At 39.1% G+C, this 24,732-nt stretch overlaps 1 protein-coding gene across 1 annotated transcript; it reads right to left on the bottom strand.

Moving 5' to 3' along the window:
* Positions 1-710: 710 nt before the first annotated feature.
* On the bottom strand, positions 711-24,435 carry LOC128638381 (indolethylamine N-methyltransferase). The gene is made up of 3 exons (XM_053690312.1): positions 24,269-24,435; positions 20,993-21,200; positions 711-1,267 (listed from the first exon to the last, which is right to left on the bottom strand). Exons 1-3 carry the CDS (start codon positions 24,420-24,422, stop codon positions 829-831), a joined length of 801 nt encoding a protein of 266 aa, XP_053546287.1. The 5' UTR covers positions 24,423-24,435; the 3' UTR covers positions 711-828.
* Between the last annotated feature and the right edge of the window lie 297 nt (positions 24,436-24,732).

The following is a 24,732-nucleotide window of genomic DNA, read 5'->3' as shown; positions in this document are numbered from 1 at the left end:
ATGAGACAGTATGCTGTAGAGATGCACTGTATCACCTTATAGACAGTAATTGGTTTGTACAGTAAGTGCAAGGGGTTAATGAGAGAGCATGATGTAGAGATACACTGTATCACCTCATAGAAAGTAATATGTTTGTACAGTAGGTGCAAGGGGTTAATGAGACAGTATGATGTAGAGATACACTGTATCACCTCATAGACAGTAATAGGTGTGTACAGTAGGTGCAAGGGGTTAATGAGACAGTATGCTGTAGAGATACACTGTATCACCTCATAGACAGTAATAGGTGTGTACAGTAGGTGCAAGGGGTTAATGAGACAGTATGATGTAGAGATACACTGTATCACCTCATAGACAGTAATAGGTGTGTACAGTAGGTGCAAGGGGTTAATGAGACAGTATGATGTAGAGATACACTGTATCACCTCATAGACAGTAATAGGTTTGTACAGTAGGTGCAAGGGGTTAATGAGATAGTATGATGTATCACTCTATCGCCTCATAGGTGTTGCGGTAAAATAATATTCTGGGTAAACCCAACCCAGACTTACTGGAACAAACCCAGCTTGCCATTTTCATTTTGCAATATCTAATTTGTTTTGTAGTTTCATGTAGCATAGTTCGGTTTGTGAAGTCTGCAGGGTGCAATTGTGGTTCTCAACATTGAATAACACAAATTTCAGAGTTAAATTACAAAAAAAGGGGCAAAATAAATGATGTTATATTTACTCATATGAATTATAAGGGCATTTTGATTACAATACAATCTCCTATTTTTTACTGTCCCTTTAAGTGTTATGGTTTACAGTGATATCTTGTTGGGGACTATTATACATCTTTGATTTTGCGTGCAAGGATAAAAATACCAGAAGTGTGATTGCAGATATCATACATGGCTTTATCATATTCGCGGGGAAGAACTTCTAGATCTTCAATAGCAAATCCTGTCTCAGTCATGACCCTCTTAAGGAAATCCTCACTTAAATTGATCAGTGAGAACTGTTTGGATCCACATCTGAATATAGTGCTACCTAATATGCTGCCTATAATCAGATGCCCTCCCACTTTTACAAGAGATGAGAGGTTTTTAATGACATTTCTATATGCCTGCTCATCTTTACATGCGCATTCCAGGCACCCCACCGTGAGAACACAGTCAGCCTTCGGCAGCACCAGCGGATCCAAGGGATTGCTCTTAGTCACGTCACATTGCACGACTCTCTTAAGCGTCTTCCGTAGCTTCGCCTCCTTCTCCTTCAATTTTCCGCTAAATAGAAAAAATAAAGTACATTTAATTAAATGGATATTTTAGTCAACTTTCTTCTTTCTTTCATCTACAAGAGGACATTTCACAGTGCGTGATGATGTAAGGATTGTCACAAGCAGTATCTGATGATGTAGACATTGTCACAAGCAGTACCTGATGATGTAAGCAGTGTCACAAGCAGTACCTGATGATGTTAGCAGTGTCACAGGCAGTACCTGATGATGTAAGGATTGTCACAAGCAGTACCTGATGATGTTAGCAGTGTCACAAGCAGCACCACATGATGTAAGCATTGTCACAAGCAGTGTCTGATGATGTAAGGATTATCGCAAACAGTACTTGATGATGTAAGCATTGTCACAGACAGTACCTGATGATGTAAGCATTGTCACAGGCAATGCCTTATGATGTAAGCAGTGTCACAAGCAGCACCACATGATGTAAGCATTGTCACAAGCAGTGTCTCATGATGTAAGCAGTGTTACACGTAGTGCCTCATGATGTAAGCATTGTCACAAGCAGTATCTGATGATGAAAGCATTGTCACAAGCAGTACCTGATGATGTAAGCAGTGTCACACATAGTGCCGCATGATGTAAGCATTGTCACAGGCAGTATCTGATGATGTAAGCATTGTCACAGGCAGTACTTGATGATGTAAGCAGTGTCACAGGCAGTACTTGATGATGTAAGCAGTGTCACACATAGTGCCGCATGATGTAAGCATTGTCACAGGAAGTATCTGATGATGTAAGCATTGTCACACATAGTGCCGCATGATGTAAGCATTGTCACAGGCAGTATCTAATGATGTAAGCATTGTCACAAGCGGTACCTGATGATGTAAGCAGTGTCACACATAGTGCCGCATGATGTAAGCATTGTCACAGGCAGTATCTGATGATGTAAGCATTGTCACACATAGTGCCGCATGATGTAAGCATTGTCACAGGCAGTATCTAATGATGTAAGCATTATCACAGAAAGTATCTGATGACGTAAGCATTGTCACAAGCAGTACCTGATGATGTAAGCAGTGTCACAAGCAGTACCTAATGATGTAAGCAGTGTCACAGGCAGTATCTAATTATGTAAGCATTGTCACAAGCAGTACCTGATGATGTAAGCATTGTCACACATAGTGCCGCATGATGTAAGCATTGTCACAGGCAGTATCTGATGATGTAAGCATTGTCACAGAAAGTATCTGATGATGAAAGCATTGTCACAAGCAGTACCTGATGATGTAAGCAGTGTCACACATAGTGCTGCATGATGTAAGCATTGTCACAGGCAGTATCTATTCTAATGATGTAAGCATTGTCACAGAAAGTATCTGATGATGTAAGCATTGTCACAAGCAGTACCTGATGATGTAAGCAGTGTCACACATAGTGCCGCATGATGTAAGCATTGTCACAGGCAGTATCTATTCTAATGATGTAAGCATTGTCACATAAAGTATCTGATGACGTAAGCATTGTCACAAGCAGTACCTGATGATGTAAGCAGTGTCACAAGCAGTACCTGATGATGTAAGCATTGTCACAGGCAGTATCTGATGATGTAACATTGTCACAAGCAGTGCCTGATGAGATAAGCATTGTGACAATAGTGCTGTTTTATAAAGGTATCTGCATCGTGTTTGCCAAATAAAAAATGTAAAGGTCTGAAATCAGTGTTAGAAGCCAGTCTCAAGAGGTGTGCTACTAAACTTCACTATGGGAGACAATGCTTCTCTGACACTGGTAGAATGTTACAAGTAGCATAATTGGGGCATATTTATCAAGCTCTGTATGGAGCTTGAGGCCCCTTGTTAAAGGGACAGTATACACTCATTTTTATATAACTGCATGTAATAGACATTACTATAAAGAATAAGATGCACAGATACTGATATAAAAATCCAGTATAAAACTGTTAAAAAAAACTTACTTAGAAGCTGTCAGTTTGGCTCTGTTGAAAAGGTAGCTGGAAAGCCCACTGCAAGTGGCAAATAAGACACTCCCCCCCCTCCCCTTTCTTCTGCATATGAAAAGACCCTTTACACAAACAGGAGCACTCTGGAGAAGGTAGCTGACAGTATTCTCATAAAACTTTGGGGCTTGGTTAGGAGTCTGAAAATCAGAGCAATGTTATTTAAAAATAAGCAAAACTATACATTTAAAAAAAAAAAAAAAAACTTTATGGGCTTTATAAATAGATCATCTACAAAACATTTATGCAAAGAAAAAATGAGTGTATAATGTCCCTTTAAGGCTCGCCCGAAACAAAAGTTATGAAGCAGCGGTCTAAAAATCGCTGCTCCATAACTTGTCCATCTGCTTTGAGGCGGCGGACAGAAATCAACCAGATCGAATACGATCGGGTTGATTGACACCCCTGCTAGCGACTGATTGGCAGAACTGCTGGTGCAATGATAAATGCCGACAGTGTATGCTGTCGGCATTTATCGATGTGCCACGTGGACATGATACGCTACTTTGTATCATGTCCGCTGGCACATTGGTAAATAGGCCCCATTGTCTGCAGTGATGGTGTAATATAAATGACCCTATTACAAAGCATTTAAAGGGACACTCAAGGCAAAATTAAACTTTCATTATTCAGATAGCACATAGAATTTGAAACAACTTTCCAATTCACTTCCATTATCTAAATGTGCAGTCTTTTTATGTATACACAACCACCTAGATTATGAGTTTAGTATTCGTGTTTTAACGCTGAAAAAATGGCTATTTCAGCATTAAAACAGCAACGCAGCCATCACGAGTCTTGTTGATATAGCTGTACCGCAAGCCTTTTATCCTGTAACGCAACGTCAGTCCCGCACTCAAAAAAATGATGTTTTTACATGGGATTTTCATAACGCTTACAAGTTTTGCGGTGAGGCTAAAAAGCTTGCATTCCAGCCTATACCGTCACAATCCGTTCCGCAATCTGAGACTGTTACATAAAACTCATAACTAAAGTGTTACACTAAACACCCATAAACTGCCTATTAACCCCTAAACCGAGGCCCTCCCGCATTGCAAAACTATAATAAACGTATTACCCCTAATCTGCCGCTCCCGACATCGCCGCCAATAATAAAATTTATTAACCCCTATTCCGCCACTCCCCGACATCGTCACCACTATACTAAAGTTATTAACCCCTATTCCGCCGCTCCCCAACATCGCCGCCACTAAATAAAGTTATTAACCCCTAAACCTCTGGCCTCCCACATCACTACTACTAAATAAACCTATTAACCCCTAAACCGACAGCCCCCCACATCGCCAAAAACTAAATTAAACTATTAACCCCTAAACCTAACAACCCCCTAACCTAAGATCCCTATCTTAAAATAAATAAAAACTTAAAAAAAACTAAGTTTAAACTATAAATTAAACTAACATTACTATTATACTAAAATTAAAATAACTATCAATTAAATTAATTAAATTACTCATTTAAAAAACCTAACACTACTAACAAAAATTAAATCTAAAGTTACAAAAAATTAAAAATACTAAATTATAAAAAATAAAAAAATACTTAAGTATAAAAAATAAAAAAAATACTAAATTTCAAAAAATAACAAACAAAATGATCCAAAATAAAAAAATTACACCTAATCTAATAGCCCTATAAAAATAAAAAAGCTCCCCAAAATAAAAAAATTACACCTAATCTAATAGCCCTATAAAAATAAAAAAGCTCCCCAAAATAAAAAAACCCTAGCCTACAATAAACTACCAATAGACCTTAAAAGGGCCTTTTGTAAGGCATTGCCCTAAAGAAATCAGCTCTTTTCCCTGAAAAAAAAATACAAAGTCCCCCCAACAGTAAAACTCACCACCCAACCAACCCCCCAAAATAAAAAACCTAACTCTAAAAAAAAACAATTTTAAGAAAAGCCTGAACCCTAATCTAAAAAAAAAACACCCAAAGAAAGTTTAAAAAAACCTAACACTAAGCCCCTATGATCCACTTACAGTTTCTGAAGTCCGGACATCCATCCTCATCCAAGCGGCAAGAAGTCTTCATCCAGGCAGCGAGGTCTTCATCCATCCAGGCTGCGTCCACTATCTTCATCCAGGCGGTATCTTCTATCTTTATCCTGGCAGCGCGGAGCGGCTCCATCCTGAAGACATCTGGCACGGAGTATCCTCGTCATATGGTCGCCGCAGTACACTGAATCTTCAATGCAAGGGAGCCGTTTCAAAATGGCGTCCCTTGCATTCCTATTGGTTGATTTGAATTTTGAAATTCAAATCAGCCAATAAGATGAGAGTTACTAGAATTCTATTGGCTGATTTGAACAGCTGAATGCCCTTTTAAGAAAAAAAGAGCTGAATGCCCATACAAATGCCATTTTCAGGGCAATGGGTAGCTTAGGTTTTTTTAGAGTTAGGTTTTTTTATTTTGTGTGGTTGGTTGGTTGGATGGTGGGTTTTAGTGTTGGGGGGGCTTTGTATTTTTTTTAGGTAAAAGAGCTGATTTCTTTAGGGCAATGCCCTACAAAAGGCCCTTTTAAGGGCTATTGGTAGTTTATTGTAGGCTAGGGTTTTTTTTATTTTGGGGGGGCTTTTTTATTTTTATAGGGTTATTAGATTAGGTGTAATTGTTTTTATTTTGGATAATTTCGTTTGTTATTTTTTGTTTTGCGTTATGAGCGGCTCGGTGCTAACTTGCAAGTTATTTCCACCGCTCACTTCCCTATAGCGCTGCTATTACAGGTTTGCAAAAAACCGGGCGTTAGCAGGCAATATGGCAGCATTGAGCACTATTGAGCTCCATACCGCACCCAAATACCAGCGCTGCTTTGAGCTGGTTTTACATGCTCATGCACGATTTCCCCATAGACATCAATGGGGAGACCCAGCTAAAAAAAAGCCTAACACCTGCAATAAAGGAGTATAACGCTCCGTAACGCAGCCCCATTGATTCCTATGGGAAAAGAAAATGTATGTTTACACCTAACACCCTAAAATAAACCAAGATTTTAAACACCCCTAATCTGCCGCCCCCGACATCGCCGCCACCAGCATTATACTTATTAATCCATAATCTGCCGCCCCGACACTGCCGACACCTACATTACAGTTATTAACCCCTAATATGCTGCCCCCAATGTTGCCGCCACCTACATTACAGTTATTAACCCCTAATCTGCAGCCCCCGACATCACCGCCACCTACCTACACTTATTAACTCCTAATCTGCCGTCCCCGACATTGCCGCCACCTACCTACACTTATTAACCCCTAATCTACCGCCCCCAACGTTGCCGCCACTATACTAAAGTTATTAACCCCTAAACCTAACCCTAAGTCTAACCCTAACATAACCCTAACCCTAACACCACTAACTTTAACATAATTAAAATAAATCTAAATAAAAATTACAATTAATACCTAAATAATTCCTATTTAAAACTAAATACTTACCTGTAAAATAAACCCTAAGTTAGCTACAATATAACTAATAGTTACATTGTAGCTATCTTAGGTTTTATTTTTATTTCACAGCTAAGTTTGTATTTATTTTAACTAGGTAGACTAGTTAGTAAATAGTTATTAATTATTTACTAACTACTTAGTTAAAATAAATACAAATCTACCTGTAAAATAAAACCCAACCTGTCTTACACTAACACCTAACATTACACTACAATTAAATCAATTACATTAATTAAATACAATTAACTAAATTACAAAACATAATAAATACTAAATTACACAAAATAAAAAAGAAATTATCAAATACACTTAATCTAATAGCCCTATGAAAATAACCCCCCCCAAATAAAAAAAACCCTAGCCTAAACTAAACTGCCAATATCCCTTATAAGGGCCTTTTGCGGGGCATTGCCCCAAAGAAATCAGCTCTTTTACCTGTAAAAAAAAACAGCCCCCCAACAGTAAAACCCACCACCCACACAACCAAACCCCCCAAATAAAATCCTATCTAAAAAATCTAAGCTCCCCCTTGCCCTGAAAAGGGCATTTGGATGGGCATTGCCATTAAAAGGGCATTTAGCTCTTTTCCATTGTCCAAAGTCCCTAATCTAAAAATAAAACCCACCCAATAAACCCTTAAAAAAACCTAACACTAACCCCCGAAGATCCACTTACAGTGTTTGAAGACCGGACATACATCCTCAACGAAGCCGGGAGAAGTCTTCATCCAAGCGGCAAGAAGTGGTCCTCCAGGCGGGCAGAAGTCTTCATCCAGACGGCATCTTCTATCTTCATCCTTCCGACGTGGAGTGGCTCCATCTTCAAGACATCCGGCGTAGCTGAAGAATGAAGGTTCCTATCAGCCAATCGGAATTAAAGTTGAAAAAATCCTATTGGCTGATGCAATCAGCCAATAGGATTGAGCTTCAATCCTATTGGCTGATCCAATCAGCCAATAGGATTGAGCTTGTATTCTATTGGCTGTTCCAATCAGCCAATAGAATGCAAGCTCAATCCTATTGGCTGATTGCATCAGCCAATAGGATTTTTCAACTTTAATTCCGATTGGCTGATAGAATTCTATCAGCCAATCGAAATTCAAGGGACGCCATCTTGTACTCCTTAAAGAAACCTTCATTCTTCAGTAGCCGTCAAAAGAAGAGGATGCTCCACGCCGGATGTCTTGAAGATGGAGCCGCTTCGCATAGGAAGGATGAAGATAGAAGATGCCGCCTGTATGAAGACTTCTGCCCGCCTGGAGGACCACTTCTTGCCGCTTGGATGAAGACTTCTCCCGGCTTCGTTGAGGATGGATGTCCAGTCTTCAAAAACTGTAAGTGGATCTTCGGGGGTTAGTGTTAGGTTTTTTTAAGGGTTTATTAAGTGGGTTTTATTTTTAGCTTAGGGTTTGGGCTGAAAAAGAGCTAAATGCCCTTTTAAGGGCAATGCCCATTAAAATGCCCTTTTCAGGGCAATGGGGAGCTTAGGTTTTTTTAGATAGGATTTTATTTGGAGGGTTTGGTTGTGTGGGTGGTGGGTTTTACTGTTGGGGGGGTTGTTTGTATTTTTTTTTACAGGTAAAAGAGCTGATTTCTTTGGGGCAATGCCCCGCAAAAGGCCCTTTTAAGGGCTATTGGCAGTTTAGTTTAGGCTAGGGTTTTTTTATTTTGGTGGGGCGTTTTTTATTATTTTGATAGGGCTATTAGATTAGGTGTAATTAGTTTAAATATTTGATCATTTCTTTTTTATTTTGTGTAATTTAGTGTTTATTTGTTTTTGTAATTTAGTTTATTGTATTTATTTAATGTAATTGATTTAATTGTAGTGTAAGGTTAGGTGTTAGTGTAAGACAGGTTAGGTTTTATTTTACAGGTAAGTTTGTATTTATTTTAACTAGGTAGTTAGTAAATAGTTAATAACTATTTACTAACTAGTCTACCTAGCTAAAATAAATACAAACTTACCTGTGAAATAAAAATAAAACCTAAGATAGATACAATTTAACTATTAGTTATATTGTAGCTAGCTTAGGTTTTATTTTATAGGTATTTAGTTTTAAATAGGAATTATTTAGGTATTAATTATAATTTTTATTTAGATTTATTTTAATTATGTTAAAGTTAGTGGGTATTAGGGTTAGGGTTAGACTTAGGGTTAGGTTTAGGGGTTAATAACTTTAGTATAGTGGCGACGATTTTGGAGGCAGCAGATTAGGGGTTAATAACAGTAATGTAGGTTGCGGCGATGTTAGGGACAGCAGATTAGGGTTAATAATATTTAACCAGTGTTTGCGATGCGGGAGTATGGCGGTTTAGGGGTTAATATGTTTATTATAGTGGCGCCAATGTCGGGAGCGGCACATTAGGGGTTAATTATTTTATTTTAGTGTTTGCGATGCGGGAGGGCCTCAGTTTAGGGGTTAATAGGTAGTTTATGGGTGTTAGTGTACTTTTTAGCACTTTAGTTATGAGTTTTATGTTATAGCTCTGTAACATAAAACCCATAACTACTGACTTTCAGTTTACGATACAGATCTTGTAGTTATAGGCTGTACTGCTCATTTTTTGGCCGGACAGGAAAACTCGTAATACCGGCGCTATGGAAGTCCCATTGAAAAAGGACTTTTTGAAAGCTGCGGTAGTTACGTTGCGCTACAGCCAAAAAAGTGTGCGGTACAGATATACCTGCAAGACTCGTAATACCAGCGGTACTGAAAAAGCATCGTTATGAAGCTTTTTCACTCATAACGCAAAACTAGTAATCTAGCCGAAAGTATTTTTTTATTTTTTGTAATTTAGTATTTTTTATTTTTTGCAATTGTAGATTATTATTTTTTTTAGTAGGGTTAGGTTTTTTTAATGTGTTATTTAATTAATTTAATGTGTAGTTATTTTAATTTTAGTATAATAGTAATGTTAGTTTAATTTATAGTTTAAACTTATTTTTTTTTTAATTTCACAGGTAAGTTTTTATTTATTTTAAGATAGAGATCTTGTAATTTTGATTTAAAGTTATGGGGTTGTTAGGTTTAAGGGTTAATAGTTTAATTTAGTTTTTGGCGATGTGGGGGGCTGGCAGTTTAGGGGTTAAGAGGTTTATTTAGTGGTAGTGATGTGGGAGACCAGAGGTTTAGGGGTTAATAACTTTATTTAATGGCGGCAATGTCGGGGAGCGGCAGAATAGGGGTTAATATCTTTATTATAGTGTGGGTGATGTGTGGGTGATGTTGGGGTGCGGGGGAATAGGGGTTAATAAGTTTATTATAATGGCGGCGATGTCGGGGAGCGGCGGAATAGGGGTTAATAACTTTATTATAGTGGCGATGATATTGGGAGTGGCAGATTAGGGGTTAATAGATTTAATTTGGTTATGGCGATGTCAGGTGCGGCAGATTAGGCGTTAATAAGTTTATGTAGGTGTCGGCGATGTCGGGGGCAGCGGATTAAGGGTGTTTAGATTAGGGGTTTATGTTAGGGTGTTAGGTTTAAGCGTAACTTTTTTTCCCTATAGACATCAATGGGGTTGGTTTACGGTGCTTTTTATTTCGCGATCGCAGGTGTTAGTTTTTTTTCTAACACTCTCTCCCCATTGATGTCTATGGGGAAAGTGTGCACGAGCACGTCAATGCAGCGCTTGTATTTTGTGCGGTATGGAGCTCATCGCCACCATATCACACGCACAAGGCGGCTTTTCCAAAACTCATAATGGCAGCGCTATGGAGGATGAAATAATGCAACTATAGCGCAAAACTTGTAATCTAGGTGTTTCTTGGGCACTAGCTACTACTGATCATGTGCAAGATTCACAGAATATATGTATATGCATTTTGCGATTGATTGATGCTTTTTGCTCATGATGAGTAGCATGTGTATTACAATTTGAATGTAAAAAGTCTTCACTTACGCTAACCCGTCACGTGCAAAAATCTGAACTTCCAATATCGCGACCGCATTAACGTATTCCCCCATAGATTTCAATGTAGTGCAAAAAGTAAAAAAAAAAACTAACACCCTTACTCACACACAAACCTGATCGCGTTTAACCGAGTGAGTTAACCCTACATGAAATATGAATATTTCACATTCTAATAATCTTTGCATAGACGTATATGTTCTATTTATTCATAATTACATATGAAGAACATTGGAATGTGAAATATTTACAGTAAATACACAGTATAACACTGTTGAATATGAAACTTGCATAAATATTTAATGTTTTCAGCTACATGACAGCAAAGGGCTCCAATGCACTTAAATATATTATTATTATTATTATTTATTTGTATAGCGCCTCCAAATTCCGTAGCGCTGGGTACAGTGATAGGGGTATACATATATGACTATGGGGCTGATTTATCAAGGGCCGAATGGCTCTTGATGCCCTTGTTTCCGTGCAAGCCTTCCGCTGCGCCATAAGTGGTCCGCTGCCTCTGAGGCTGCTTTCTGCAATCTGCCCGATCATGTACGATCGGGTTGATTGACACCCCCTGCTAGCGGCTGATTGGTCGCGAATCTGCAGGGGGGCGGTAGAACTGCTTGTGCAATGTTAAATGCCGACAGCGTATGATGTCGGCATTCAGTGATGTCTGTTGGACATGATACGCTACATCATATCATGTCGGACAGATAATGATAAATCGGCCCCAATATGTGTATACATATGTATTTATGTGTTTATATGTATATATTTGTCTATAAATACATATGTACACACACACATATATATATATATATATATATATATATATACACATATACACATACATACACATACTTAGACATTATTTCTTTTTACACCTGAGACCTCATATCTTTGATCCCTTATAATTTTTATTGCAATTTTTTTAAAATGATTTAAAATCAATTTAATTAGATAGTGTTATTATGAGTATAACTATACATTTGTGCAAATTTTTATTTGAGGGTAACATTTAACCAGAGCTCTGAGGTTGTGCTATCCCATCACCTGTTAAATTAAATTGTGCTTGAGCAAACCCATTTACTTTAAACTTGTAATACGCGCACAACTTCTGACATGCACAGACTCAGAGGCCCCTATTTACTAAAGGTCTTGCGGACCTGATCAGACACTGCGGATCAGGTCCGCAAGACCTCGCTGAATGCGAAGAGCAATGCGCTCTCCGTATTCAGCATTGCACCAGTAGCTCACAAGAGCTGCTGGTGCAACACCACCCCCTGCAGACTCGCGACCAATCGGCCGCCAGCAGGGAGCTGTCAATCAACCCGATCGTACTCGAGCAGGCGGACAGGGTTATGGAGCAGCGGTCTTTGTGACCTCTGCTTCATAACTGCTGTTTCTGGCGAGTCTGAAGACTCACCAGAAACACGGGCCGTCAAGCTCCTTTCGGAGCTTGATAGATAGGCCCCAGAGAGTCATGATAAACCCCTTATCGCTCATTCGCAACAGCTAGTGTGCCACTCGTAATCTAGCCCTAAGTGCTTTTACATTGTCTTTTTATTATGCATTAAATAATAATTCTAATCTACATGTGTTTTGTGGTCCATTACTGACAATACATTTTACAAGTGTGAACCAAAACTGAACCTGTTATGTTACAATACGATAGTGAAACTAGAGCATGAAGAATACACCTATATTAGCTGGGGGAGTGTGTGTAAACTGTACATGTGTATATACTGTGCTATGTGTATGTAGTATACTGTTAAAGGACAGTAGATTTGCAGAATTAACAAATGCATGATAACAAGACAATGGAATCGCACTTGGCGGCATATTTATCAAGCTCCGATTGGCCGCGAATCTGCAGGGGGTGGTATTGCACCAGCAGTTCACAAGAACTTCTGGTGCAATGATAAATGCTGAGAGCGTATGCTGTCTGCATTTATTGATGTGCAGCAGACATGATCCACTATATCGGATCATGTCCGCTCACACAATCATAAATATGCACCTTGATCTTAACTTCAAATAAGTAGTAGATTTTTTTCTGACAAATTTCAAAATTATGTCTTTTTTCACTCCTTCTGTATCATGTGACAGCCATCAGCCAATCACAAATGCAAATGCGTATATTCGGTGAATGCTTGCTCAGTAGGAGCTGGTGACTCAAAAAGTCTAAATATAAATAAAGGACTCTGCACATTTTGTTAATGGAAGTAAATTAGAAAGTTGTTTAAAATTGCTGCTCTATCTGAATCATGAAAGTTTAATTTTGACTTGAGTGTCCCTTTAAACGCTAGATTATGGGGCCGATTTATCATCTTGTGAACTGCTTGTGCAATACTGCCCCCTGCAGATTCGCAGCCAATCGGCCGCTAGCAGGGGGGGTCAATCAACCCAATCGTATAAGATCGGGTTGATTGCTGTCCGCCGCTCATAGCAGGCGGACCAGTTAAGGAGCAGCGGTCTTAAGACCGCTGCTTCTTAACTGCTGATTCCGGCGAGCCTGAAGGCTCACGCGGAAACAGGGTCATCAGGGGCCATTCAGCCCTTGATAATTCGGCCCCAAAGTGTTTAAATTAATTTTGTTATATAAAAAAAAACATGTTTTTAACATTTGTTTTGTTCTTTTCTTTTTAGGAAGATTTTGTGTACGAGATATTAATATCCCATAGAAGAGGGTAGCTGTGACATTTTTGTATTACAAAACTGCGTTTTTAAACATTACACACTGTAAAACCTATTTTTTGGAATTAACAGCTTTTTTAACACTATTTTTTTACCTGCTATAAATTCACACTGTACTGTGTGTGTAGTTGTAAATCTCAACCAAACTGTACCAAACAACAGTGCAGCCACAGTATTAGTAGTAAACCCATTCAGTATTGTGTCAATGCATCTCTAATATTGAGATTGCACTATACCATATGTTTTATTAATATATGTTAGGTATAGTGCAGTGGCAATATTAAAGCTGAACACGTACAGTACAGTGCTTACGTGTAGTGGCTAACAAAATACAATGTTAAATTCCTAAAAACAATTCTTTGTTTAATAAACACACTATTGTAAAACGAAAGAGCCACAGCTACTGTCTTCTATGGGATATTAATATCCCGTAGACAAAAATCTTCTTCCTAAAATGAAAACAGCATGCCAGAAGTTAATAACACATTTTTATATCACAAACGTACCTTAAATGCATAGTATAAGTATATTACAGCAGGGTTCTTCAAACCAAGGGTCGGGACCCATTACTGGGTCGCAACAACATGTTTACTGGGTCGCGACCTGTGTGTGTTTGTGTTCTAGGAGAGCGTGTGTGGTGTGTTGTGTGTGTGTGTTGCATTAGAGTGTATGATGTGTGTAGGTTGTATGAGAGTTTGTGAGGTGTGTGTGTGTGTTGTATGAGAGTTTGTCAGGTGTGTGTGTTGTATGAGTGTGTGATGTGTGTTGTTTGAGAGTGTGTGATGTGTGTTCTATTACCTTTTACAACACTTTCAAGTTTGACTACAATGAGGAATATTGTACACGCACATTGTTGCATAATACTTTAGAAATTTTTAGCCTAAGGGGTCAATTTATCAGGGCCCGAATGGGGCCATGTACCCCTGTTTCTGTGCGAGCCTTCAGGCTCGCCGGAAACAGGGAGTTAAGAAGCAGCGGTCTTAAGCGTATGCTGTCGGCATTCAGCGATGTCGGGCAGACATGATCGCTACAGTGGATCATGTCTGTCCAACAGTTAGTAAATCGGCCCCCAAGGATACAAATAGGGTCACGAAGGTATATAGTATCATTGCACTGGGTCTTGGTAAAAAAAGTTTGAAGAACCCTGTATTACAGTATAATATATACATACTGTATAACAAACCCTATACACATGCACAATATACAAACAATCCCCCATCTCCTATAGGTTTCTAATTATGGGGTTTTTTGTTTACCTTTATTAACAATAGTGATTGCATATATATAGTGAATATATAGGGGTTCGCTGTAGCGAATACTGTCCGCCCAACATCGCTAAATGCCGACAGCATACGCCGCCCCCTGCACATTTGCGGCCAATCGACTGCTAGTAGGGGGTGATCCAATACGATCAGGATGATTGCAGTGCGCCACCTAAAAGGTGGCAGAAAAGTTATGGATCAGAGGTCTTATGACCGCTGCTTCTTAACTTAGGTTAAGGCGGACCTGAAACCTCGGGCGTAGAACGCAGCATCTGCTGCTTGATAAATCTACCCCAACAGCTCTCCATGGGAGTTACATAGGTGCACCATTTCACACGTACCTGTCTTAAGTGCATTTTTGTAAAAGAAAAAGGTGCCAGTACTCAAAAAAAAGAGGATTGATATATTTTGCTCAGTAACTTTGAGAAAAGCAAAGGGACAGGATTATTTACGTTTGATGTATTTTGCAGCCCCCTCTTGTGAAAACTAGAGTATTTACATGATGGTTACAAATATTACCTGTTATGAGTTGGCAGAGGTGGGGGTTCTCAGTACCCCCTGCCTGTCTTGCAGCCCTTTCAGTGGTGAGCTTAGCAAATGTGAGAAATCTATTGAATGTACAGTTAGTTTACATATCTATTATATGAGCTGTTACTAAAGAGAAACTATTTTTACATTTAGGTGCAGAGTATATATTAAGTAAAGACACTTTGAAAACATGACCCCTCCCTACTGCTCAGATCGGCATTCACTGGTGATGTTGGCAGATTGATGCACATGCAACATGCATAGTTTTCTATGGAAGGCCCATCGTCACTTATCTGGACAGCAAGGGTCTGCACACTTTTTATAACATTTTGGCAGCTGGATGGATTGTGAGACTAACAAGACCGAAATAAACATTTCTTGTGGATCTGACAGTCCACAGAGTTTAGAGCCCTTACGGCTAGATTTAGAGTTCTGTGTTAGCCGTCAAAAGCAGCGCTAAAGGGTCCTAACGCTGGTTTTGGCTGGCCGCTGGTATTTAGAGTCAGGCAGGAAAGGGTCTAACGCTCACTTTCAAGCCACAACTTTTCCATACCGCAGATCCCCTTACGTCAATTGCATATTCTATCTTTTCAATGGGATCTTCCTAACGCTGGTATTTAGAGTCTTGGCTGAAGTGAGCGGTAGACCCTCTACCGACAAGACTCCAGCCGCACAAAAAAGTCAGTAGTTAGCTTTCTGGGCTAACGCTGGTTTATAAAGCTCTTAACTACTGTGCTCTAAAGTACACTAACACCCACAAACTACCTATGTACCCCTAAACTGAGGCCCCCCCACATCGCCGCCACTATAGTAAATATTTGTAACCCCTAATCTGCTGACCGCACACCGCCGCCACCTACATTATCCCTATGAACCCCTAATCTGCTGCCCCTAACATCGCCGACCCCTATATTATATTTATTAACCCCTAATCTGCCCCCCCCAATGTCGCCGCTACCTTACCTACACTTATTAACCCCAAATCTGCCGACCGGACCTCGCCGCTACTCTAATAAAGTTATTAACCCCTAAACCGCCGCACTCCCGCCTCGCCAACCCTATAATAAATAGTATTAACCCCTAATCTGCCCTCCCTAACATCGCCGCAACCTAACTTCAAGTATTAACCCCTAATCTGCCGACCGGACCTCGCCGCTACTATAATAAATGTATTAACCCCTAAAGCTAAGTCTAACCCTAACCCTAACACCCCTCTAAATTAAATATAATTTTAATCTAACGAAATAAATTAAATATTATTAACTAAAGTATTCCTATTTAAATCTAAATACTTACCTGTAAAATAAACCCTAATATAGCTACAATATAACAAATAATTATATTGTAGTTATTTTAGGATTTATATTTATTTTACAGGCAACTTTGTATTTATTTTAACTATGTATAATAGCTATTAAATAGTTATTTACTATTTAATAGCTACCTAGTTAAAATAATTACAAAATTACCTGTAAAATAAATCCTAACCTAAGTTACAATTAAACCTAACACTACACTATCAATAAATAAATTAAATCAATTAAATGCAAGTACCTACAATTACCTACAATTAAATAAACTAAACTAAATTACAAAAACAAACAAACACTAAATTACAAAAAATAAAAAAGATTACAAGAATTTTAAGCTAATTACACCTACTCTAAGCCCCCTAATAAAATAACAAAGCCCCCAAAAATAATAAAGGTCCCTACCCTATTCTAAATTAAAAAGTAACCAGCTCTTTTACCAGCCCTTAAAAGGGCTTTTTGCGGGGCATGCCCCAAAGTAAACAGCTCTTTTGCCTGTAAAAAAAAACACAATACCACCCCCCAACATTACAACCCACCACCCACATACCCCTACTCTAACCCAAACCCCCCTTAAATAAACCTAACACTACCCCCCTGAAGATCTCCCTACCTTGAGTCGTGTTCACCCAGCCGGGCACCGATGGACCAAAAGAGGACATCCGGAGCGGCAGAAGTCTTCATCCTATCCGGGCAGAAGAGGACATCTGGACCGGTAGACATCTTCATCCAAGCGGCATCTTCTATCTTCATCCATCCGGAGCGGAGCGGAGCCATCTTCTTCCAGCCGACGCGGATCCATCCTTCTTCCACAACGCCTACTCGCTGAATGAAGGTTCCTTTAAATGACGTCATCCAAAATGGCGTCCCTCGAATTCCGATTGGCTGATAGGATTCTATCAGCCAATTGGAATTAAGGTAGGAAAAATCTGATTGGCTGATTGAATCAGCCAATCAGATTCAAGTTCAATCGGATTGGCTGATCCAATCAGCCAATCAGATTGAGCTTGCATTCTATTTGCTGTTCCGATCAGCCAATAGAATGCGAGCTCAATCTGATTGGCTGATTGGATCAGCCAATCCGATTGAACTTGAATCTGATTGGCTGATTCAATCAGCCAATCAGATTTTTCCTACCTTAATTCCGATTGGCTGATAGAATCCTATCAGCCAATCGGAATTCGAGGGACGCCATCTTGGATGACGTCATTTAAAGGAACCTTCATTCGGCGAGTGGGCGTCGTGGAAGAAGGATGGATCCGCGTTGCCTGGAAGAAGATGGCTCCACTCCGCTCCGGATGGATGAAGATAGAAGATGCCGCTTGGATGAAGATGTCTACCGGTCCGGATGTCCTCTTCTGCCCGGATAGGATGAAGACTTCTGCCGCTCCGGATGTCCTCTTTTGGTCCATCGGTGCTGGCTGGGTGAACACCACTCAAGGTAGGGAGATCTTCAGGGGGGTAGAGTTAGGTTTATTTAAGGGGGGTTTGGGTTAGAGTAGGGGTATGTGGGTGGTGGGTTGTAATGTTGGGGGGTGGTATTGTGGGTTTTTTTACAGGCAAAAGTGCTGTTCACTTTGGGGCATGCCCCGCAAAAAGCCCTTTTAAGGGCTGGTAAAAGAGCTGGTTACTTTTTAATTTAGAATAGGGTAGGGACCTTTATTATTTTGGGGGGCTTTGTTATTTTATTAGGGGGCTTAGAGTAGGTTTAATTAGCTTAAAATTCTTGTAATCTGTTTTTATTTTTTGTAATTTAGTGTTTGTTTGTTTTTGTAATTTAGTTTAGTTTATTTAATTGTAGGTAATTGTAGGTTCTTGTAGTTAATTGATTTAATTTATTTATTGATAGTGTAGTGTTAGGTTTTATTGTAACTTAGGTTAGGATTTATTTTACAGGTAATTTTGTAATTATTTCAACTAGGTAGCTATTAAATAGTAAATAACTATTTAATAGCTATTGTACCTAGTTAAAATAAATACAAAGTTGCCTGTAAAATAAATATAAATCCTAAAATAGCTACAATATAATTATTCGTTATATTGTAGCTATATTAGGGTTTGTTTTACAGGTAAGTATTTAGATTTAAATAGGAATACTTTAGTTAATAATATTTCATTTATTTCGTTAGATTAAAATTATATTTAATTTAGGGGGGTGTTAGGGTTAGGGTTAGACTTAGCTTTAGGGGTTAATACATTTATTATAGTAGTGGCGAGGTCCGGTCGGCTGATTAGGGGTTAATACTTGAAGTTAGGTGACGGCGATGTTAGGGAGGGCAGATTAGGGGTTAATACTATTTATTATAGGGTTTGCAAGGCGGGAGTGCGGCTGTTTAGGGGTTAATAACTTTATTAGAGTAGCGGCGAGGTCCGGTCGGCAGATTAGGGGTTAATAGTGTAGGTAAGGTAGCGGCGACGTGGGGGGGCAGATTAGGGGTTAATAAATATAATATAGGGGTCGGCGATGTTAGGGGCAGCAGATTAGGGGTACATAGGTATAATGTAGGGGTTAATAATATAATGCAGGTGTCAGCGATAGCGGGGGCAGCAGATTAGGGGTTAATAAGTGTAAGGTTAGGTGTGTTTAGACTCAGGGTTCATGTTAGGGTGTTAGGTGCAGACATAGAAAGTGTTTCCCCATAGGAAACAATGGGGCTGCGATAGGAGCTGAACGCTGCTTTTTTGCAGGTGTTAGGTTTTTTTCAGCCCAAACTGCCCCATTGTTTTCTATGGGGATATCGTGCACGAGCACATTTTAGCTGCTTACCGCTACCGTAAGCAACGCTGGTATTGAGGTTTGAAGTGGCGGTACATTAAGCTCAACGTACCCTTTTTGGAGCCTAACGCAGCCCTTCAGACAACTCTAAATATCAGCGTTGTCTTAAGGGTGCGCTGGGAAAAAAAGCAGCGTTAGCTACGCGGGTCTTTACCGACAAAACTCTAAATCTAGCCGTTAGTGAGCTCACTATATTCTGATGCCCTCTTCTACACTGGTATAGGAATACATCAGTATCTACCAAGCAGCGCACTATAGTCCTTCTGACACATCTTCTGATTGGTTTATTGACTTAGACTGCCAGCTTGGGGACAGCACTAATGACAGGAAACGTTAATAATGTTTTAAAATATGTTAAAAGAGCATAGTACTCAAAACGTTTCTCATACATATAAAGAGCAATGGTTAAAAACTATTTTTTGCAAGAAAACAGTAAAAGCTTCTTAAATTAAACTGTAACAGAACTTATACTGCGGTACCTAATTCTCATTGGCTGATGGGAACAGCTCCCAGAGAAAAGAAACAAAGCACACTTATACAAATGGGAAAATAATATTTTAAATGGAGCAGTGGAAAAAAGTGCAATTTCTCCGTCTAAAATCCCCAGGCACATTGTACTTTAAGGGCTAGAAATGATTGCAGCCTTACCATTTATCATATTATAATTTGGTGGATATTCATTAAAGATAACAAACAATTGCTGCATGTGATTGTTCTAATTGAATGTTGTTTTTAAAGTGAATTTGTTATTTTATGTGTTTTTAAATTAACGGGACAGTCTAGTCAAAATTAAACTTTCATGGTTCAGATAGGACATGTAATTTTAAACAACTTTCCATTTCACTTTTCTCATCAAATCTGCTTTGTTCTCTTGGTATTCTTAGTTGAAAGCTAAACCTAGGTAGGCCCATATGCTAATTTCTAAGCTCTTGAAGGCCGCCTCTTCTCTCAATGCATTTGACATTGTTTCACAGCTAGGCAGCGCTAGTTCATGTGTGTCTTATTGATAACATTGTGCTCACTTCCGTGGGGTTATTTATGAGTCAGCACTGATTGGCTAAAATACAAAGTCTGTCAAAAGAGCTGAAATAAAGGGGCATTCTGCAGAGGCTTAGATACAAGGTAATCGCAGAGGTAAAAAGTATAATAATATCATTGTGTTGGTTATGCAAAATTTGGGGAATGGGTAATAAAGGGATTATCTTTTAAACCATAAAAATTCTGGGGTAGCCTGTCTCTTTAAGTGATACTATATATTTCATACAAAGAAATGTATTGGTTTGGGAAAAAGTTACATTCCTTCTATAGAACCATTTCAATCAATAGATAATGGAACATTTGTTCTACAAGTCAAGAATAAAAACAGACATTCCTCTATGCCTATTAATAATAATTAAAGGGAAATAAAACCCCAATTTTTTCTTTCATGATTCAGATAGAACATACAATTTAAACAATTTTCCAATGTACTTTTATTCTCAGATTTTCTTAGTTTTCTTGTTATCCTTTGTTAGAAGATAAGTTAAGGAGTGTGCACGTGTCTGCAGTACTATATAGCAGCACTATTTTCTGTCATGTAATGTTCCAGAAATGTGCACACTTCCTATCTAGATATCTCTTTAACAAATAATAACATAAGAATGATGCAAATTTGAAATAAAAGTAAACAGGAATATTCTTTTTAAATTGTATTCTCTATCTGAATCATGGAAGAAGAAAAAATTGGGTTTCATGTCCCTTTAATAATGTCACTCATTATTAAATTGTATCACTGCAAGAACACTCCATACCTTTGACCTTCCAAATCACAAACAAATTTTAGTGCCGGTGTCCAGTCAAAAAGTCCAGGTTCATTTCTCCTCCATTTCTCCAAGTACTCTCTGTTACGGTCTGTAAAATCTGCTGCAGTGATCTCTTTAAAGACCTCACAGGCTGAGAGCTCCTGGTATATGGCAGGTCCAGGGCCAATATCAATCAGTAACTGTCCTTTAACACCACCTGGTTGTAGAAAAGCGCAAGCTGCAGTATTAGTTGTGCTGCTATGAACTATACTGAGCAACATATTACAGATGTGCACTATCTTCTGTATATTCGCTGTCCCAATACATCAAGTTAAAGGGACATTCCAGCCAAAACTGTAATCCACATGGATACATTTCAGTTTTGTATAGAAGCATTTTTGTACTATACAAGTATTAACAAAAATGCATCTAATAAAAGCTATAGCTATTTCAAATATTTATTTAAGTATGCACCGTTAATTACTGGTGTGATACAAGCCCCACTGGTACTCTGAGTAGCTGCAGTATTTAAAAAGCTGATGCACTAAGAATATCTAGTTATGCTTCACGTGCACGTGCAGAGAAAAATGTTAACACTAAAACAGTGATAACTTTTACTAGAAGCATTTTTTGCCAATACTTGTACATAGCAAATATGTTTCCATTCAAAGATGCAACTAATCTATGTGCATTAAAATTTCGACTGGAATGTCCCTTTAAGATGTATTTTCATTAAATTCCTGCAGTGCATCTAGTGATACATACAAGAAATGATTTATATAATATAAAGGCAAAACTATAAAATAATAAACCTTGAAAATAGCTAATAGGAGATAGTCAGTAGAGTGTTTAGCGGATACTGGGGTACTCTGCTCCCTTATGCATTACTATAGCACCTAAAACCTGCATGTGCCTTAAATTACCAACAAGATTACATCCCCAGTGCTCTGCACAGGGCAAGGAGAGCTATAAAGGAGGGTGAAGGGATAGATTTAAGTTGTCTAAGATAAGGTCCCACCTGTAACCCTTACCCCTGATCTTTAGCCATGTGGTCACCTTTTTGTACCTCCATATTTTCTGATTTAGACTCAACCTGGACATAGCAGATTTACCTGTGAGGCTTTTTTTCTAGGGATAAGGTGAAGGCTGTAAATTATAATATATTAGTATAAATATTAGCTTCTCCCAACCTCTGGATGAGTCTGCGTATGGCTGTACTACAGACAATAGGCTTGGGCATTGTTAGATGTGTGCTTGTTGTGCTTATATGATTGGTTGCAGTACCTGATGAAACAGTAATTTCTATAATAAAATATAAAGTTTACATGATGAGCACAAATTCTTAGTAGTCTTTAGCTACTTATACTGCCCCAGATTACAAGGGGAGCTCTATTGAGATATAGCACTGGGTCTATCACCATTTGGCCAAATGCTTTAACTAACTCTTTTGCATTTAATCTAGCTGGTGCTTGCAAGAGAGTGCCAGACTTTCAATGTGTTGTATATATGTATATATAAATGTTACGGGTAAAGTCCAAGTCCGAAATCGTAATCCTAGGATTACCCGGCTAAAGCTGACATTACCCAAGCGGCTCTGGTTAAAGCCTGAAGTAATGTAATTCCCCCATCTACACTATTTTTCTTGCCTCTGCCTGGGGAGATGAAGGAAGGGGTCCACCCATCCTCTGGCATCCACCCCAAATGAACTTTGGGAAATGGGGTTTACAAGGGGGACTTTGACCCCCTTGAACCCCACAGGTGGAGGCAAATAAGATAGCAAAGATGTGTGAATTACAGTGCATCATATATATGTTTAATGCAGTGACTTAATGCACTCTGAGAAGATTTACCATGTTATCGGGCTTTACCCACAGCCACTTGGGTAATGTCATCTTTACCCAGTAATGCTAGGATTACTCAATTTTGTAATTACCCGCAACATATACATACAATTACATTTTTTTCAAATGAGTTAAGAACAATGCTATTTTACCTATTTCTTAATTCACCTGCACCTTAAGCGCATTATGAATTAGCGCAACTTCGGGATAGCGCTCAAGCAAAAGCCAGAATAGTCTTTTGTAGTGCGCCCCACAGAAGTCTATGGGGAGAGTGAGTTAGTGCGGTATCAGATCTCCAGATGTTATCGCTCTTGAGGCTTTCGCTCGAGAGTTAACGTTTATCTTTCTACTTGTAATATAAGAGCATTAATAGGAGCCCTTCTGATTTAACTTGATCGTGTTAGCGCTCAATACTGCTAACATACTGCGCTCCACTTGTAATCTAGCCCTCTGGTTTTTTTATATATTCAGAGCTGTGTGATTTCTAATTGTTTGAAGCCCTAGAATATATCTCCATTTAAATGCATTCTCCACAAATTGTGCAGTTTTCACTTCCCCTAGAGAAGCTGCATCCTGCATATTAACGTATGCTGCAGCATATCTGACCCTGCTACATTCTACACAGTAATTGCGTAGAGCAGTGAACAAGTTTATTGATATTTCTCTCTTACTGACAAGAGACTAAGGGCTAGATTTATTAAGCCCTTACGGCAGCAAGTTCTCTCAAGAACTTGCTCGCCGTCATTTATCAAGCAGCGGTCACCAGACCGCTGCTTCCAGAGCCTCTTCGCCACCTCTGATCTGGCGAAATTCAATGTCCTCGGTCTAGTCAGACCGAGGAGATTGACAGCTCCTGCCCGCGCGTGATTGGCTGTGCGCGGGCAGGGGCGGGATTGCACGCGAGCGCAAAATTTAGATTTATTAAAGCTGAGGCGTACAGGGGCGCGTATACGCGCCCCTGTACGTCTCAGCTCGCCTGTGGCGGGGCAAAAATACCCGCAGGTATTCGGCATTGCACACGAGCGCAATTTTGCGCTCGCGTGCAATTCCGCCCCCTGCCCGTGCACAGCCAATCACGCGCGGGCAGGGGGCGGGATTGCACGCGAGTGCAAAATTGCGCTCGTGTGCAATGCCGAATACCTGCGGGTATTTTTGCCCCGCCACAGGCGAGCTGAGACGTACAGCTTTAATAAATCTAGCCCTAAGTAAACATTCTCTAGCTTTTTCAATGGACAAATGCCGGATCTCTTTGGCTAACAAAATAACAGTTATACATGTTGTTATAACACATTTATTGTATATACAGGTCTTGTGCATTTTTTAATGTTGATATATACTGTGCATATACAGTATATATATATATATATATATATATATATATATATATATATATATATATATATATATATAAATATATATAAAATCACAAAAATGTCATACGTACCAGTAGTAAACGCTTTGTGCAGTTTTCTCAAAATGAAATCTAGGTAGCCATCTTTAATGAAAACTCCTGTTACAGCCCCATAATATGTATCTAAATAGATCTTAGGGTCAAAGTCACTCTGATAGACCTGGGTACCAGTGAAGCCAGCAGCCATTGTGCAGAAGAGAATTTATCAGCAGAGTGTGAAACGCCAAACAATGACTCTTCTTTTATATCATACGTGTGGCTCACCTGGCATCTAATCAGACACATGACCCAAAAACTACGGCTCTGTTAAACACTAAACATTTGGAACTGCAGTCACTGACCCCTTGGCACACAGATTTATGATTGCATGTGTCGCATTGTTTTATTTAAACTCTTACAGTTGCTAAATGCTTGATTAATCTTTATTACAAATCAAACAAATTGGGATAGGAGGATATGTTTTTTTGACCTTGCTTTGGGGTAACAGAAAAGCACAA

This window comes from Bombina bombina, chromosome 8 (genome assembly GCF_027579735.1).
Source record: "Bombina bombina isolate aBomBom1 chromosome 8, aBomBom1.pri, whole genome shotgun sequence".
Classification (NCBI taxonomy): Eukaryota; Metazoa; Chordata; class Amphibia; order Anura; family Bombinatoridae; genus Bombina; species Bombina bombina.
This window is presented reverse-complemented; position numbering and strand designations above follow the sequence as displayed.